The 19,484-nt window shown below is 42.5% G+C and overlaps 2 protein-coding genes across 3 annotated transcripts; one reads left to right on the forward strand and one right to left on the reverse strand.

Annotated features, from left to right (window-relative positions):
* Positions 1-1,260: 1,260 nt before the first annotated feature.
* LOC130584762 (DNA-directed RNA polymerase III subunit RPC3-like) lies at positions 1,261-3,002 on the reverse strand. Its single transcript, XM_057384956.1, has 6 exons — positions 2,778-3,002; positions 2,543-2,693; positions 2,247-2,348; positions 1,759-1,808; positions 1,526-1,675; positions 1,261-1,447 (listed from the first exon to the last, which is right to left on the reverse strand). Exons 1-6 carry the CDS (start codon positions 2,897-2,899, stop codon positions 1,366-1,368), a joined length of 657 nt encoding a protein of 218 aa, XP_057240939.1. The 5' UTR covers positions 2,900-3,002; the 3' UTR covers positions 1,261-1,365.
* A 1,124-nt stretch (positions 3,003-4,126) lies between these two features.
* On the forward strand, positions 4,127-18,426 carry HTATSF1 (HIV-1 Tat specific factor 1). 2 transcript variants are annotated; one of them, XM_057384953.1, is made up of 9 exons: positions 4,127-4,490; positions 7,883-8,087; positions 8,403-8,450; positions 9,612-9,766; positions 10,804-10,967; positions 12,548-12,647; positions 13,122-13,211; positions 13,352-13,489; positions 13,864-18,426. In XM_057384953.1, the coding sequence occupies exons 1-9, from the start codon at positions 4,320-4,322 to the stop codon at positions 14,146-14,148; spliced, it is 1,356 nt and encodes a 451-aa protein (XP_057240936.1). In that variant the 5' UTR covers positions 4,127-4,319; the 3' UTR covers positions 14,149-18,426. The 2 variants fall into 2 exon arrangements, with proteins under 2 accessions (XP_057240936.1, XP_057240937.1); XM_057384954.1 differs by lacking the exon at positions 4,127-4,490 and adding an exon at positions 6,173-6,362.
* Positions 18,427-19,484: the final 1,058 nt, after the last annotated feature.

The raw sequence follows: 19,484 nt of genomic DNA on the forward strand, positions 1-19,484 counted from the left end.
TTTTTTTCATAACTTTTAACAGACCTGTGCTTGCAATCTGTGCTTTGAGATACTGGTAAAGAGGTTTTATTGTTCAGTGATTTCTATTATGTTTACAATGTACATAGTATATTACAATTTTTTGGGGTGGGCTGCACCTTTTCTGCCCTGCTGTGTTCGCACTTTTTGCCCCCCTGTTCCATTTGCTGCTGCTTTGTTGGATGTGGCAAGGGGGCAGGCAGTGGGGAGAAGATCGGTGTCTTTCACGKGGCAGCATTTTTGGCACCCTGGGTGCGTTCCTGCTGCTTTCCTGTATGTGAAAAGGGAGTAGGGAGAAGATCAGTGACTTTCAGGGCTCTAATTTATTTCTCATTCTCTTCTTCTCACTTTGTTACTTATAAACTCACCTGATTATTTTAGTAGTGACTGTTTTGTCCATCAAGTGTTTTCCTCCCCATTCCTTACCTCAACTCATGAACCCTTTCGTCAGTTTTTTTTTTTTACTTTCACTCTTCTCTACCCACTGTGGTGGTGGTGGTGGTGGTGGTGGTGGTGGTGGTGGTGGACAGCGAATAAGCAGGTGTTGTGGCTGCCTGGCTTTTGGCCAGGGTTCTAAACCACAACAACCCCAAAACCCCAAAAACCACCCCAAAAATGGCATCAGGACCCCAAAAGCCCAAAAACCAACCCAAAATCAGCACCAGGACCCAAAAGGCACCTCTGCTACAAAAATAAGGGAGGGCGGCCCCCCACATGGTTCAAGTCCCTCCCCAGCTCCTGTCTCACAGGCTAGCGCCTACCCCGCAGCAAAGGGGCAGTGTGCCACTCATCTCCTGCTCGGGCTCCTCTCTGCTTTGTTCCTCCTCTGTCACTACGCCGCAGGCAGACAGATGTCCCATCCTTCTGCAGCGATGCTTCTGCAGTGAGAGCACCCCTTTGCAGCTGCAGAACACCAGCATGTGTCCTGAGGGACACAAAAACAATCCTGTGTGTGTACCCCATGTCGGGTGTGTGTCCCCACGCATCCGCTGCCCTCTGTGCATCCTGCATGTCCTGCGAGTCCTCTTGTGTGTCCATGTCCTGTGTGTCCCTCTATGTGTCCTTGTGCATCTACATCCTGCGTATCCCCATGTGTCCTGCATCCTCCCTGTGTCCATATCCTGTGCCCCCCATGTCCTGTGCATCCTGTCCCGTGTCCCATGTGTACCCCGCGTTCTGTGTGCTCCCATGCCCAGCTGATACGCAGGTGCATTAGCAACTATTGCTTTATTCTCCTCAGCAGCACAAGCTCTGTGGGCAGAGGAATCTGGTCCCTCTCCCCATCCACGCCCCCATCCATTTTCCTGTCCTCGTCTGTGTTCGCATCCTTGTTCCCATCCTGTTTCCTCATGGCCTCTTCACGGTGCTCTCAAAGAATGACTCCAGCACAAAGATGGTCTCATCCACATGATTCTCACTGGCATCGATCCTGCAAGACAGACAGCAATGGGCAGCCCCCACAGGGTCCCCAACCACCATCCCCATCCCTCTTTCCATCCCCTCTCACTTGTTGACATTGCATTTTAGGGTCTCGAGCTGCTGCCGCTCAGGACCTGTGATCATCTCCTCGACCTCATGCAGCTGTGCCGCCTCAGCACCTGTGGCCTGCATGGAGGCCAGGATGGCCTCCACGCGCTGTGACTTCTCTAGGAGCCTCCTAGGAKGGAACACRGACACWTGGACAGGGCSRTAGMYRCTACGSACCCACCACACCAGGCCACCCCAAGCCACAGCGCTCACTTGTTCTCCCGCATCTCATGCTGCCGTCGCTCCATCAGGTTGGCCACACTCTGGAGGGGAAACAGGTGAGTCCCCAGCACGATGTGTTGAGAACCACTGAGGAACCCTATGGGGGGATGTGGGCACAGTCACTGCCACCCCCTGTGGCACCACAACAGAGGGGGCTGTGATACCTGGACCCTGGAGTAGGAAGGAGCTCTCAAGTGACAGAACCACGTGAGCCCCCAGCCCAGAAGTATTGGGTTAGGGTTAGGGACCACACGCTCCCAAACATCCAACAGGGGGACACACAGAGGACAGTACTGCTGCCATCCCTGTGGCACCAGGAACAAGGGGGCTGTGACACCTGGAATGGCACTTCTARGACTGGGGGCTGCACACGTTCCCTGAAGCAGGAGGTGGCAGCAGGGCCCCGATTCCCTGGGAATTACTGCATGGATAGACTGGGATGGGTGATATTTGAGGCCCAGCAGGTCCTTGGGATTCACCTTGTAGCACCTGTGAAGCAGCATCCAAGCAGCAGCCATCACATTCACTGCGTACAAGTAGGAAGTGCGGGAAGGAGCATGGTCTGGAGTCCTGGGAATCTCCTGTGGAAGGGCAGAGGGGTGGATGCGATGGGAACCGAGTGGGGGTGTCACCCACCCCAGAGGTGTCCCTGTGTCCCCTCGCTTGTAGGATTCCCCCTCCTCCAAGGGTTCCCCATGCTCACATTCTAGGTGGGATCACTTGGAAGTGCCCACAAGTGCCTGGGAGAATGTCTGGCATCCTACAGCTCCCTCACCTGCAAGGACACCAGGTTCTCTGAGAGCATCCTGTAGAGCATSTCCTTGGCTTCCTTGGCCGGGATCATGGCAAAATCCTCCACCTGCTTCTGCTCCAGGTGCTTCTTGCGCAGGAGCAGGCGGAATATCCTGGCGCAGCGGGACCCAAACCTGTGCAGGAAAAGCGGGATGGGGGGGGGGGGGGTGTCAGAAGGGGGTGGAAGGAGCCCAGGAGGCTCTGGGTCCCCATGTTACCTCTCCTCCACGATGGACTCCAGTGTGGCCGTGGCCAGGGACACCAGGGCCTTGTGCAGGTCGGTAGGGGCTGAAGTCAAGRACAATTCCAGAGCTTGGGAATGTTTCTGGCCTGGCAACATCTACTTACCCCCAAAGGATACTAACGGTGTAGGTGCCCCCACCRCTGTCCCCCAACTTCCCCACAAACTCCAGCTGCAGGGAGAGACAAGGGAAAAGTTTATGACATCCCTGGGAGGAAGGAAGATATTGATTTCTTCCTTAAAATCTGGAGTGGGAAGAGTAAGAAGATTTTAGGGAAAAAATACCTAGGACTTTAACAGCCTAAAAGCATGGCCCAGGTCTTACTGAGAGTTCCAAAGGCTTTTAAATACCTTTCATATCTTTTAAGTGTCTTCAGTGTCAGAATTACAGGTAGCTTTACTGACTTTGAATTAAGCCCTAAATACTTAAAATACCTTTGCTGTTTTTTACATAACCATGGTATCTGTTAATATCTACAATATATTATACACTGTAGAGGGTCAGACCAGGCCTTTACCTGCACAGGTAAATCACACAGCACCTACAGGATGGACAAGGGATCAGACCCAGCCAACATGGGTTTAGAAGGGGTAGGTCATATTTGACCAACCTGGTCTCCTTTTATGACCAGGTAACCCACCTGGTGGATGCAGGAAACGCTGCTTAGATGTTGTCCATTTAGACGTCAGCAAAGCCTTTGACACTGTCTCTCACAGCATACTCCTGGAGAAGCTGGCAGCCCACAGGTCAGACATCTACTGCTAATATATCCTGTTACAAAACTGATGGTGTTGCTATAATCTGCATACATCCTGGTGAAAGATTGGCAATATTTCAAGCCACAATTTAATTATTCTGTGTCCTTTATGCTTTGAAAGCATAATCAAATCTTCAGGACAATGATGTACTGGAATGATGGATGAGTCAACATATATTTTTATCTAAACAATATGTTATTATTCATTCCATCTGCTCTCCACCGTATCATTATCCATTAAAARTCTCCATGTTACCATAACTGGATTCAAGGTAAAAGGATTGCTTCCTTTGCAATCTTTTMTCAGTGTCGCAAATCCAGGTACTTTCCTAAGAAATAACCGAAATAACCCCAAGGTAATACAAGCGTAATTCTCCAGGAGCATACAGGAAAAACGTCTAAAAACGCTGGGACGCGCTGCGCGCGCGCCCGCCCGCTCCGCCCTCCCCGGGAAGGCTCCGGTCCCGCCCGCCCTGCTCCCCATTGGCTGCGCTGCTCCGGACGTCATCCGCCAGCGCTCGTCTCATTGGCTACGGTGCAGGGTCCAGAGGAGGGGCGAGCGGAAGGCGCAGCGGCGGCGGGCGCAGTGTTTCCGGTACTGTGTGCGCGGCGGGGCCTGGCACCGTGACGGCGGCCCCGTCAGGTGGGGCGTTGTCCGCGCACGCTCCCGCCACCGAGACGGGAGGGGCGAGGCGAGGCGGGCGTGCCTCAGGCAGAGGCGGAAGGAGCGCGCGTGCCCGAGGCCCGGTGAACGGGGCGGGATGAGTGGCGAGGACGGGAACGAGGAGTTCTACCGGCAGCTCCAGCTCCAGCAGCAGTACGAGGCCAAGCCTGCCGAGGGCGAGGGCGASTCTGACCCCTTTACCTACGTGGACCCGGCGGACGGGGCCGCCTACGAGTGGGACCGGGAGAAGAAGGCCTGGTTCCCCAAGGTGGGTACGGGGGAGCCCCGAGGAAGGGGGAGAAGGAGGTGCGGTCGATGCTTCATCTCCTCGGCACGGAGGTGTCCGCGTTCAGCCACATCGTSTCTGCTGCGGTGTCTCAGCGCCACAAAAACGCTCTTTTTTACAGGCACGACCGCGGCGTGGTCTCCGTCACGGACCGACCTCGCTCTCACGATGAGCTGTGGGTTGGCTAGTCGCCGTGGCGGAGAATCTGTAGAGTCGCTCGGGCCTGGGATGAAGTCACGCTTATATTTGTGGATGTTGATCGGAGGTGCCTGGGACGTGTTTAGGTCTCTGTCATAGTAGTTGTGGTCATCTCTTTGTGGTCGGTGTAGAAACGAATTATGTTTTGAGGTCCAGATGAGAATAGAGTACCATGGTCCCTCTTTTATTATTACGTTACAATTATGTCAAGTGAGAGATGTGTTGTTCTGTCTCCTTCAGCCGTAAAAGTGCACTTGAAAAACAAGTAGTGTATTTGTCTTAGTGGCATTCCACAGCATGGAATGTTTTAAGTATCAAATACGAGCTTGCTATAATAACATGGCTCTTCAAGGGGAGAATGAACGCAGATTTACTATGTTGAGCCAATTTACTTAGCTACAAGTGGAAGAGTAGTTTTGTTATTATGTAGCCATGAATGAGAGCGATCAGTTTAATATTTAGACATTTTATGGCATGTTCTCCATGGATGTAATGTACCAGTTCTAGCTGGTGACTGTGAATTTTTCAATGTGTGTAAACCTAGGAAGGTGTCTGTGAAGCAGATGGCTTATGGAGGGGTAAAAACCTGAAAAATCCACAAAGCAGAGYAGTGGGGAGCTGAGTGTCCCTGGCTCCCTGTGGAGTGCTATATCCAGTAAGCACAGTAAATTATAAAGGAGTTCTACTAGTTTTGCCCCCATTTCCTCCCTTTCTTCTCACCGCTTTTTTAAAATATGTCTCTTGTCTTTCCTAAGTGCTTTTCTTCCATGTTCTGTCTCAGAGAGGAGATAACATTAAGCGTTGGACAGGTTAAATAGGAGCAGCAAAGTTCATTAGCAAATAAGATGTATAGTACAAGTCGATGACGTGACCGTGACCCATATGCTGCACAAAGATTCTTTGCCCAGCTGGATATCATACTGTTTCTTAGGCCACTTCTTTTGGCTGATGATTATTAATGTTTTGTGCAAATAAACCGGGGAGATGGTTGTAACCGGAAACTGTACTTCTTTCTCCATGAGCAGTAATAAAATTTTTTATCTCTGCTTCTTGACAAAAGATGACAATATTCTGACTGGTCTAAGTAATCTGTATCTACAGACTGGGATTGCGCTGCTGCTCTGCTTCAGGTATAAACCGTTCGCTCAACTCCCACTAAAGCATATTTCAAAGGGACGCAAAAGTGGATACTAACTGTCAGCATTCCCCAGAAAAATTTTGCGACAATCAAATATTTAACAGAAGCAATTTTAATGTCATTTCTTATTTAATTTTTTTTCTTTCAATGGTACTACATTGATGAATACCAACTCTTTTAGTGCTTCATAGACAGAGCGCAAAATAACACGTGCAGTCCATCTGCTGCCTGCATCRCTTTCCGTGAAACTACAGACATTTGCTGTCATCTGCAAGCGTAGGGTATCTGTTCCYCATTTCGTTAATCTATTCCTTCCCATTTCAGTGGGACCGGCAGCTACTTACATGCTCACGTGTCCCATATTATTGTGTTTCTTTTCCTATAACCACCCCAAGCTGCACAACTGTGTGGGCGTGCAGGTGYGATTGATCACTGTGTGATGTTCTCCATCAAAACTGGATTGAAGCCCCAATTCCAAGTAACCGGTTCTGTGAGTGCTTGTTCCTCATGCAGACATGGTATGACATAAGTTCCAATAAAAGCCTTTATGCTTGTATAAAGGGTATAAAACCCCTCTGTTCTTGCAAAAACACATTGTGAAGTGAAATACAGTGGTAATAGTGATACGGGAGGATGATAGCATGTTATGCAAAAAACATCTTTGTTACCAAGTGGCAAAATTTGATAGTCCACAATAGGTAATTTGCTAGGAATAAATGGAGATTTACACAGGATGCAGTTCCCTCTGAAGCTGAAAAATAATCCTGCTGCAGGCAGRTGGCTGGTTGCAGGTTTAGTTGCTAGTTTACCAGTAGGTTCTCTGATGAAAATCAATAATGCTATTCACCAGAAAGTATAGAAGCTTCTTAATTCTCTGGATCTCATCAACTGTGACGCTAACAATTTGCTAAGATTGCCAGTGTCAAATACAATGAACTTGATTAGAGCACGGAGTCTTCTTTTGTTCGATGAACGCAGTTGTACTTTTTCTTCTGACGTCATATTATGTCGGTCTTGTAAGACCAGCAATTTACATTCTTTATCGAGGTGTGTGGCAAATCTTTATCTTAAGAGATATTTTGCGGTAACTTTCAAATTTATGGGGCTCCGTGACRTCTCACATGGTTCCCGACAAGCCCGTTACTGTCAATTTTGCATTTTTGATTTGTCACAATGAAATTTTACAGTTCAAACGTCAAGCCTCCGATCGCTGTGGAGGATAAGAGATTACATTTTCATCCCTGACCCTTGAAATTGCTCTCATACAATGGCTTGATGGCACTAACTTTTCTTCCCTTTTGAATACAGATGAAGCAAGTGTAGCACAGGTACGAGTCAGGTAAAATTCTCAAAGGGTAAGGTTCAGTTTTGAGAATAAATATTTCAGTATGTGTCACTTCAGAAAATACTTCATAATGCAGGAATGCTAAAAAAAGCAGCTGTGCGTGGCTTTTTGCATGCGATCGCTAGTGGCTGGAAGTACTGGATGTAATTTTTAGGGKTTTTTTTTTTAAATTTTGACCTCCACAACATAGGCATTAGCCAATCTTAAGTAAAGCCAACAGCCTTAGAAACAGTTAATGTCCATTTCGGGCTAAGTGCAATATTCAGTGTCTGTCAACAGAAATATATGTCAGCCCTGGAAATTATTCCATKAAAAGGCAGATGCCTGCAAATGTCAGTCATTCATCATCTGTGGTTAAGTTGCTGACTTACCTTCAGTGCTGCTTTGTCTCTTAACCGTGGCCAGGAGCGCTTGGTTTCTTGTGGAAAGCAGAAAACTTTGTTTGAAAAATGGCAGAACTTTGAAATTCCACATTTGCTGTGTGGAATTCTTGCCTCGGTCTAGTTCAGGTAATGCCCGAAGTGGTTGTTTTTGTGTGTATGGCTTGGCAAAGATAATTTACAAAGTTTAAAAATATTACCATTTTCCATGTTGCCAGGTTAGAAAATCGCCATCACCTAACTAATGTTAAAATACAAACGTGAATTCATAGTTCTTTGAAATTTTAGGTGCATTTTCCTAATTTCTTTTCAGATAACAGAAGATTTCCTGGCAACCTATCATGCCAACTATGGCTTCCGTGCAGATGAGACAGACACTTCGTCTGCTTCTGGGACAGCCACCGAAAGTAAGCAACCGGTAAGTTCTAAGACATCGGGAACGCAGTCATCGGCAAATGAGACGGGACCGAAACAAACGGATCCAAAACAAAAATCGGAAAAAAGGAAGCTAGAGCCAGGTAAGTGACAAAGCCCTTCCCTCTGCATAGGCTATGACCTGTATGATACCAAGGGAAAATTTGGCAGTTGTTAATTGTCATTCGGTACAACAAAGATAAGGTTGTGCTGGAAATTTCTGGAATGGTTCTAACATTGTATGATGCTTCATAGGTATCCTGAATCTGTATACAAGTGGGAAAAAAACAAATTATAGCATGTTCAGAGCTTCCCTGTGAGCAAGCAAAAATTCTTATAAATCTGATGGAGTATAAACATTAATGTATGCTCCCATGTTTAATATGTGGCCATAACTGAATTAAAACTCTTGTGTTTAGGGTGGTTTCATGTTGAAGAAGACAGAAACACAAATGTTTATGTGACAGGTAAGTATTAGTGTTTGTTTATCTACTTTGAGCTAAAGATGGTAAAAGAGACTTGTTTACATCTCCAGTATTTTCTGTTCAGTCTGTCACTTGCCAGCTACTTAATGTTGTGTTCCTTCCTTCATGATGTCTTTGTGACCTTTAAATTGCAGATGTGGGAAACAAAGAAGCAGGAGGGACATACTCCGTGCTTTTATCTGCTAAATGTCCTATTCTGTGAGCTGTCAGCTGAGCCACTAATTTGTTCAGAAAGGCAGCCTGTGCAGACTTTTAAGGGAAAGGATAATGACAAGTTTAGAATGAGAGAGTGTATCAAGTGTACACATCACTTAATCTATAGTTTTTGTTTGCTCTAATAAATATTTAATTTACTAGGTAAAAAGGAACAGACACTATAGACAAAGTTTAAAACAGCGTGAGAACATAATGTGGAAACTCAAATGAAATTATCTGTGCCCTTGCTATGATGTTTCTCTGCCTGTTTTGGCTGGTGGGGGTGGGGGGGAGATATCTGGATACATATGCTAAGGTACACTTGGTGGTTGTGAGCAGACACAGGAAGGCACGTACTTGGAATTTCAAAAATCTTTGTCCTGGCCAAACTAGACATAATATTCTCATCCATTTTGGGTTTTTTCTAATCCTCAGTTGAGAGTTCAGACTAGAAAATCTCTATACATTACAAGTTACTCTTTTTATCGGATTTATGAGTGGCAAAAACAGTTGTCCGTTTATAGGTTGCCTTCTTAAGGAGKTTTTTTTCTCTCTGATACCTAGAGGTACAGTGCAATTTGGAAGCCTGTGCAGGAGGGTTACATTTGCAGAGGCCTTTGCGTCTGCTGCAGCATTGATGACGTGTAGGACAGACAATAAAGCTCCAGGCGTGCATATTAGGGAGCACAGAGATGTTTCTGTGCATTACACCTATGAAAAAGTACAAGGATGTTCAAAATACCGGTATGAAGTAACACTTAARAGGTAATGCCCAAGGGCAGCAGTTTCTTGGAATGTGTGTTAAATGTTGTCATTTATTTTGATAGTTTTCATTTAAAGAAACACTGTGGGAAGATTTGTTCTAATGAGGTTGTTTGGTTTTGGGGTTTTTTTTTTTTTTTCTTAAATAGACCATACTAAAGCCTTCCGTTTGAATTTATTTTGCAGGTTTACCTCCAGACATTACAAAAAATGAATTTATACAAGTCATGTCAAAGTGCGGTATCATCATGCGAGATCCTCAGACAGAAGAACACAAGATCAAACTGTACAAAGATAAGGAAGGAAATCTTAAAGGAGATGGCCTCTGTTGTTATCTGAAGGTCAGTGATGCACCGAAATGCAGTTTTCCTTCCCTTCAAAGGTACATATGGCCGATTTCAGAATCACTTTCGGAAGGCTCTTGAAAATCCAAAGTACATTGGATTTATGATGCAAGCAATTTAGAATAGATGTCAGTTTTAAAGATTTGCTCCAGAAATGCCCGCTTACCTCATTTGTTTCCCTGTATCCAAATCCGCCCTTCTCCTGGAAATGGCCGTAATGCTTGCTGAACGTGTCTCTCTACGCGTTCCTGTCTCGGGTGCCAGTGATTATGGGCTGAAATGGAGGACTCCTCACCTTTTACTTTGAAAATATGCCACTGTGTGACCAAGAATACAAAAGTTAGAAGCCAGGAAGAAACATACTGTAGTCCTGTATTTACAACTTTTACTTGAAAACTGGTGTCCTTCAGAACTATACTTGCGTTCTCTATTAAGCTATAACAGTTCATGCTGCAGTACTATTTCCCTAGGTGTTTCGCTTGTGAACAACTGAGAAAGTTGGTGTTTGCAAGCGCAGCCTGCTTTAGTTCTGCGAGAGAGACCAGGCGGTACTAAATGAAATGGCTTGTAGTCTGTGCTATTTTTTTAATTGTAGTAGTTAGGCCTGTGGAGTGCACGAGCGTAAATAYGGTCTTCGGTCTAAAATACTTTTAAGAAAACACTACAAATTACTCAAGTCTCAACATCGGCTGTTCTTGGAAAAGTAATAAAAGTTTTATAGGAAATCAGTCCCCTGAAATATTTTCATCCTTGCTTTTAAGTTSATCAGCTTCCTTGGACATTGCAGTTTAGTGCCTGTGACATATTTAAATGAGATACATGTATTTGGAAGCATTAATCGATTAGAGCAGGAGTGAAGAAATACTGGGTTTTGATCAAGAAAGCATTGTCAGCTGTGTGTCAGAAGACTTGGCATTATGGTTTTCTGTGACAGGGACTTGATTCTAAGCGCAATATACTTAATGACATGTTACTGAAATAATTTGACTTTGCCATGTGCTTTGAAGCTTGCGCTGTGTTTTATCTTCAAATAGAGAGAATCSGTTCAACTTGCTTTGAGGCTTCTGGATGAAGCAGAAATACGAGGCTATAAATTGCACGTGGAGGTTGCAAAGTTCCAACTGAAGGGGGAGTACGATGCAAGCAAAAAGAAGAAGAAATGTAAAGACTACAAGAAGAAGTTATCTCAACAGCAGAAGTTTGTATTTTTATTTCAGTACAATCTTGCTTGAAATCTAACTGCTGTTAGGGAAGTGGTGCTCTCTTTCAAATGCAGTGCAAGGTTATGCAAAATTTCAATTCTTTTCTGACAGTGCACTAGCATAACTATTGCACATTTGAAGGGGAGGGTCTCCTGGAGTAAGCGTTGATATAATAAACTTTGTGATTCGCACATTAAAATAATACATAGGGAGCAACGGTGCCTTCAGATGTTCGAGAAAATATTACAGCTGTGGGAAAATAAGATTCTTTTCCTCAGTGGGTAAGAGGGTGCAAGTCATGTCACGATATCTGGGCTTACCGTTGGAAGGTTGTAACGCTCTGGCTGCTCACATATATTTAGTGCCATACCGCGCTGGTTGCACAGGGCGAGAAATGCTGCCTGCCACGGGAGCAAATACTAAAATGTCTCTCTGGATTCCCCCAGACATCTCTCTCTGCTATAAAATATACTGGGGTTTGACTTGTACCTCAATTCGTTGCTTTTGTCACTTAAAAATGGTTTTTCTGCCTTTTGGAACCAAGAAGATGCAGATTAAAGAGGAAAGCAGTTTGATTATAAGGCTTTTGATATTTTAATGAAAGCAACATTCCACTAAGCATTGTAAATATTAATGCAGAAATGTTTTCCCGTAGTTAAAGGCCGCAAAGGCTACTTGATATCTTATCGGTTAGAACCAGAAGTAGCTCAAAATGTTTCTACCTCGCAGATAGACTGACAATTGTTGCTGGAAAAAGTGTCCGGTGTGTAGGCAGGTGCGTGAAATAATGAAATTGCGTGGGACAGCAATTTGTGTGAATAAAAGGACCGTGTTCCTTTTGGGTTGAAGAGCATAATTTACCGGTAAAACTACTCTCATTGGAAATCCAAGTTTTCTTTGGCTAAAGTAGCAGGTACAGGAAGAAACTTAAGTTTTCCCCTCCAGTGTACGATCTTGAGATTTAAAAGTGTAAGTAAACGTGCAAGGGTTTTCGTAATAGAATACGAGGTAGGTGTGTCTATGAGAAGTAAGATTTGCCGTGAGAAGGGGAAGTCCCAAAACAAATGTGCTGSGTTACGTGGGTACTTTGCATTAGTGGCTCTACATCTTGTAGTAATGCCCGTAACAGTCAAAGTGTATTTTAAAGAAAAGCAGTTAAATTTTACCAAAGGGAGTAGTGCATCTCCTTTTTTACAAAGTAAGTTAGGAAAAAGAGGTAAAATACCGGCACTTTAATTGTCCTTGAAAGCAGCTGGTTCCTTTATCTTAGCTGATACTAGGATGGAATTAATACTTCATAAATTTTCTCTCACTGTTTTAAGAAACACTTTACTTGGAAAAATTATTTGGATTCCCTTTGTGAGCTTTTAGGTACATTAAAACCTCAAATACTTTGTAGCGGTAGTAAACCTCGGTAATTACTGCATTTTTTTAGACTAATAACTTGACTCTTTTTGTCAAAATATGTGTTGATGTATTGCAAGAAGTGCCAAATTAATGATTTTTTTCAACAAATACTTGTAGAAACTGAAGAGAGCCGCAAGAATATCTTCTTACTGTTGCTTCATTTCATTAGACAGCTGGATTGGAGGCCAGAGAAGAAAGATGGGTCAACTCGAATGCGGCATGAACGCATTGTTATTATCAGGAACATGTTTCACCCCAAGGACTTTGAGGTAACAAGATGCGGTTTGCTGCCGTAGATGGTGCTGTTAAAATTTAACGTTGTCTGAACTTCCTGCCGTACAGATTTTAGCAAAATTCTAAGCAGATGCAAACAAACCTGGCTGTTTTCCATGGGCCAGACATCTGCTTAAAATTCGTTCCTCTCTAAACGCAGGGAAAAAAACGTTGGTAAAGGACGTATTTTGCAAATCAGGGTTTTTCGTTGTCCGTATCCTGGCGATACTCCTTTCTGAGTTGGAAAGAGGGGTAAACAACATTAATCGTTAAAGTTGAGAAACCAACATAAAATAGCTTTATTCAAATATGAGAGCTGTCTGTCAGTTCCCAGGTGGCTTTGAAAATACGGCACCGAATTCATGAACCTTCACCAGATTGGCAGATGCGTGCTGCCGGCAATGAATCAGAAGTAAAGCTGAGAGCAGTGAGTGCTTGTGTGTAATGAAAGCTGTGTGATTGCTTTGCAGGAGGACCCTTTAGTACTAAATGAGATAAGAGAAGATCTGCGGACTGAGTGTGAAAAGTTTGGTCAAGTAAAGAAGGTTCTCATATTTGATGTAGGTATTCTTACATGTTGTGTTGGCAGAATTGGTGTAATGTGCAAAACGTTCAAGCTGCTTTAAATCTTTCGGTACTTTCAAATTTTTGGAACTTAATGTCTAACCACCTGTTTAATATAAGTTGTCTGTCCTTACAGAGGCACCCTGATGGCGTGGCTTCTGTGTCATTTAAAGAAGCAACAGAAGCCGATCTCTGCAAGCTGACTCTAAATGGAAGGTGGTTTGGTGGCCGTCAGCTCAGTGCTGAAACGTGGGATGGTGTAACAGACTATCAGGTAGCCTTTCATGGTTCTATTTTRTCAAATACGTCTTCCAAACAGTAGATCTCTTTCCATTCTAGGAGTGCTTGGYGTTTCCATCCCCATCCCCATACCCTTCCCGTGCCCATCCCTGCGTTATCTTGCTTCTCTTCAAAAGCTGTAGAATGCCTGCAAAAATCATTCTCAATTACTTAGCTTAGCAAAAAAGTAAATGTTTGAGTACTAGCTAGTACTCTAACTAGTAAATGTTAGAGGATTAGCCACTGGATGTACAGATCGTTAGTTAGCATTGAGATATTTCTGTAATATAAGTGTTTGTTTTATTTTGTCTGGGTAAATACTCATTTTGACAACTGTAACTGCAATTATGTGTATAAACACTTGAACAGGTGGAGGAGACTGCAAGAGAAAGAGAAGAAAGGCTCAAGGTGTGGGAGTCGTTTTTAGGGGATCCCGATGCGAAGGAGCAGCAAACTCCGTCTGATTCAGATTCCGCGTCGAGTAGCGTTAAACTGGCTGAAGGGAAACAACCTCCAGAGGTTGATGACCCACCTAAGGAGGATGCAAATGATGAAGCTCATAAGAGGGAGAATAAGTGTGGAGGCATTAATGAAGATGGAGCCCCCTCCACAGACAGCAGCCTCGCAGGCAGCGATGATGAAGCCRATACATAACACTAATGCCGTATGAAAGCAAGATTTTCAGAGTGGTATTTGAGTGTTTCCCTTTCTTCAGGGTGATTGCAGATAATATTCATACAAATATAGGCATATTAGAATGTCATCAAGCGTGTGCTTTGAAGTTTTCATTAATCGCAGTGTTTAATGAGGTTCTCAAAGTTTGATTAATTGGCCGTTCAGGTAAAGTAACTCAAGTTGCTAAGAACGCGGTAAAACTCATGAGGCTTCTTTTGTTCTAACTGTGCTTGTCAGTGTTTCATCCTGTGAGTGTGAAACATGTTCCAACCCTTAAGTTTATGTAACTGTATGTAACTTAAGTAATGCAAAGCTTTTGCAAGATTTGTGTATTTTACTGTTAATTTCCCTATACCACTCGGAACTCAGTGTTTCAATGGTTTGTACGTTGCATCGTTCTGCGGAACGGGTGCTGCGATACACGTCGGGTGAATGCGTTGGATGCGTTGCTATCTGTTGGGTGGCAAGTGATGAGTACCACCAAGTCACAAGCTTAAAGAAAGTGGCAATGTTGCCATAGCGACCCTAAGGCAAACTGAGTGAACCTAGATTATTAAATCACAGCGTCCAGCAAATTATTTTTTCCTTCCCCCCGTTTAGATCTTCTGTTTATGTTGGATAGAGGCTGGAATTATATCGAGGAGACTAGAAATGCATGAGCACACGTTCCAGGCCATAATAAGATTGATCTTAAACTCACAGGAGTATGCATGCAGTAGGTATCGAAGCGCGCTTTTGTTTTTTGCAGTGGCTTTATTAGTTTTTGGTTTTATATTACAATAAGGGTTTTTGTTCAGCTTTGTTAGCACAATGGATGCAAGTTCTCCTCAAAATTTTAGTTTAGCCCTGCATGCTCCCCCGAGTGGGGAGGATCTTCCGTGTTTCATAACATTTAAATGCTTTGGGCAGCTCAAACGACAGTTTGTTGTGCAAAAGTTAAAATGCTCTAAAGTAAGTTTTTAGATAATGCTCTTACATGGAAAAAGCAAATGCTGGCCCTCTTCAAAATATTTCCCAAAGCAAAGACTTAGAAGATACTCTAATTTTAGATACCTTAGTAAGTGGCAGGCTTTCGGAAATAACTGTGGTAGCTGTTTTGGGCGTAGTCATTCTTCATTTAGAGTTCCATTATTTTGATAAATCAGGATAGAAGAACATGGATTTAAGCACTAGACAATTAAAAACTCATAGCATGCTGTTCATATGGGTGGTTACCAGTATACACTTGCAAAGAGGATCTGTGGAATTTTTTGATTCGTATCGGATTGCAAGAAATTATAGATGCTAATTCTTCTATTTCCATCATGAGGTAATCGGAATACTCTGAAGATGTTACTTTCAGACCTTGTCATCAGATATTACAATTGTGTATTTTTTACTGAAGTCTGTAGGGCTCTCTAAGTTTATTTTGTGGGGTTTTTTTTTTTAATATGTAGTCAGTATGTGTGGGTGTCTATGCCAAACAAAGCATCTAAGTTATCACTTGCCACTTGTGGTTATAAATTGCATCTTTTGTGACAAAACTAGCTGTCATATTTGAATTCGGGGCTTAAAAAAGTCTGGGGGCTTGTAATGTGYTGTTATGACAAATTCCCTATTTTGAGTTGCATTATGAAGAAGAGGTGTAACTCTTGCCAGCTAAAAAAAGTCCGTTTTCTCATCTTTCCGAGCGCATGGATTGTGCGTTTCGGCAAAGTAGGTGTTTGAAGAGTTCAGGTAATCTGGTTAGTATCTGTGCGTAGTGGCGTATTCAGATACGTTTCTGGGTTGCGTTGGTTCTGCCTTAGTTATTTTTATTAGTAATAAGCACCGCAGACCTTTGAGAACTAGAAGTGTTTGCATATGAGGAGTGTAATGTCGTGTGGTGAGTGTGGCTTTCTATGCTCCTTTTTTATTCCAGCTTCTAGACTCCAGGCTTTAGGTTTCCTGTGTTTCGTTTGCTTGTTTGTTTTTTGGTTTTTTTTTTTTAAGGGAGCCCAATTGTGTAACACTACACACTTAAATCATCTGTTTTACAGTGGAGTAGCAGCTGATATAGGGAAACTTGTGGACAGATGTATAAAATATGTGAAGTTCTATAATGCCTTATCGTGGTATGAGATGTGGAAAACAAGGTTAGTGTTTGAAATAAGACTTCAAAAAATAAAGAATTGTTGTATGTGCAGTAAACCTCGCTCTCTCTTGCATTTGATATGCAAATTTAACTGACTTGCTGCAGAAATCCAATGTGATCTTTGTCTTTTAACCTCCTTTAGACTTCACGCTAAAGTAGAACACCGACAAAGACCGAGACCAAATACTTTACTGGCTTTCGTATTAACTAGGATTCTTAAAAAATAAAACCTTTTTTTCCATGCAAATACGTTGTTCTGAACATAATGCTCAAATTCATATTTTCCTTTTGTCTACCTCTACTTTTCCCCAGTAAAATGTAAAAATATATTTTTGTAAACTATTCATTGAGTTATTGAGGCATTTAGTACTCCAAGGAGAGGTTAATGCAGCTGTGACTTTTCGGCAGATTGTCATTGAGACTGAATTCATGAGATGTTTTCCTTTTTGAAATTATGCAAATTTTTATAAATCAAACTGAACAGTAATAAAAAAAAGTTCACAGAAGTTCAAAGAGCTATTTTGGAGTATGATTATGAAATTCTCACACTATCAAGCAGTAATGTTTAATACAAAATTTTAACGAATCTGAACAGGCTGAGTTGCTTTTTAAACATACATATTTTCCTTACTGAACGGGATCATACATAAATTGGTAAGACATTAAAGCCCTAATGGAATTTTCACATTATTAGTTCTTCAATTAGAAATGTTTTCTAATTACTTTTCTTGCTTATTAGAAGTGACAAAACCCACCTTTTTGCTCCGTTTCTAAGGTTTTTTAGGTCCCGTTCCTGTGTTCCGGTATACTGCATGTTCTTCCATCCCTATGCTTTTGGTGAGCGGTTCATTTTAAGAGAATCTGTGACCTTCCCTCTGTATATGATGAAAACAATAACTAGCAGTGGACTGAAAAATTTGTGGGTAATTTTTTTTGGCTCTGTTTTCAACTAGAGAAATGGTTGTTTCTACCAATTCGCAGTGTAACGGATGTGAAGCCGCTCTGAATACAACAGCAGGGACAGAGTATTAATGATCCTTCAGCATAATTTGGTATAATTGCTTTCTGAACCGTCCAAAATCATGGCTTAGCTTCAGGATACATTGGTAGTTTGCTTTAGAATCGAATGCTTTTCAGTGGGTTGTTAGGGAGGAATTTTTATGGAGTTAACGTATTCGCCAGAGATGATGTGGCTTGAGCATGGCCAAGGTGGACGCCTGGAAAAAGTCTCAAAAGGCTTTCTAGAAAGTTTTCTCTTTTTTTGCAGGTTCTCGAATGTTCATATACAGGTGTAAAGGGAGAATTAGTTTCATTTTGCATCAAAATGTTTATCTGTTTCTCCTGCTGATTTTTTTTAATTATTTTTTTAATTTAATTTCCATCCCTCGGAAAGCTTCGGTTTTGTGTAAGGATTGCAATTCACTTAAAATCTTTAGTCCGTTACATGCAGGGCATTTTAGCTAAACCATGTCCTAGAGGTTCTACAGGTAAGGTTAATCTGTTAACAATTACAAATATTTAGCTTAATTACCTCAATTCACTTGAGAAAACTTAAAGGTGTCAAATGCTTCATAGAAACCCAAACTTGGCTTTCTGATTTTTTTGGCTGAATTCTTGAACCTAAACAAAACCCAATTTGGAAAAAAATACAAATACATTCCTATAGATTTTAATTGGATTTTAAAATTTTTATTTCTGAATTAGAGGAAACATGCTGCTGTATGGTAAATGAATTCTGTGAGTTGTGTATTTGTGTTGATTTGACTTGTATGTGTTTCAGTGCTCATTATAGCTTGACATCTTACTGTCAGGATACTCTAAGAGTTCTGTAAAATATTTATAAAATTATGAAACCTTTTGCTGCAAACATTTTTTTCTCATTCTGTAATATGAGAGTAAATTATTAGATTAAACTTTTAAGTAAGTTGACTTGGAATTTTTTTCTGACAGGTCGTTTTCTTTCTTTAGAAAAGCAACATTAAAAAAGCAAATTGTATTTGAATAGTATCTACACTTGTGACAGCATCCGAGAATCCCTTTGTTTGCTTTCAATTTGTTTCTTAAAGGGGTTGTGTTTTATACTACCTTTTTAATAAACAAACTCGTGAACGGAACAAGTCTTTGCTGATTAGTTTTGACATAATGTATTTCCCTTTTTTCCCTCAGAAAATGACGTATCATTTGGTGCACAGGGGCTTCGATTTATAAAGCACGTGCATTAGCGTGCCAGAGCTTCCAGCTGGACCCCGTACACGTGTTGCTGTAACTGAAAATGGGATATGGTATTTGTTTCCTGTTTATGGGATTGCTCTCAGCCGTCTTCCTGCCCTGGGGTGTTACTGGACCTGCATGGAGAGAAAAGGAGCGGGAGGAATTGCTGCAGACACTGTAGTTCAAATTGAGATTGTGAGGACGTTTTTAATAAGGGCAGGTAGAATTTTAATTTTTCCATCTCAAAGTTTTTTAGAAATTTATTTTCTTCCAAGATTAGACACTTAATATGCTTCAAAAGCACTGGAAATGAGTCATTCAATTCCTGTACTGAAAAACAGGGGTTAAGATCCCATTTCACCCTGTAGTTCTTTCTAGGAGCTTGAAACTGATGCCATCATAACCTGAGGAGTGCTTTAACTGACAGCCTGAGAGGAAGATCTCAAATAAGCTCTTGAAAAGCTTTAGCTGAGGAAATCTCAGTCATATGAGACAATTTAGAAAAGGGTGTCAGAGAAGGAGCAGGGGAAATGTTGAGGGTTCTTGCCCTGCTGATGGACTGGAATCCAGTCTGTCTCACAATGAAAATGTGTTTATGCGAAGTGTGTGTCAATAAAAGACTAAGCACTGACACGGGAACTCGGGAACTCTCACAGCCCGGTAGTTAAGTTGTTCTGGGAATGGCAGAGGGCGGATTCATACCTATTTAGGCAGAGAGAATTGGATTGTGCTCTCCTGCTTTCTGGATGAGTAAACAAACTCCGAAGCTGCTCTAAAAAAGACATAATGTCACCATTTTGGTTGCTAGTTCCCCAGTGTGTTTTTTCCAGCTGAGACTGGCAAGTTTGACCCTGTTTCGGCATTTCTGGAATGGCTGCAATTTCCTAGTTTTGGCAAACTGTCTACAAAAAAACCTCAAACTCTTCCCTTCTACAGTCCTTACAGAACAAGAATGATCTTTCTTTTTTTTTTTCATGTAGTTATTAAAACA

This window comes from Malurus melanocephalus, unplaced genomic scaffold, assembly GCF_030028575.1.
Source record: "Malurus melanocephalus ecotype Western Australia unplaced genomic scaffold, MMel_1.1 scaffold_758, whole genome shotgun sequence".
NCBI lineage: Eukaryota > Metazoa > Chordata > Aves > Passeriformes > Maluridae > Malurus > Malurus melanocephalus.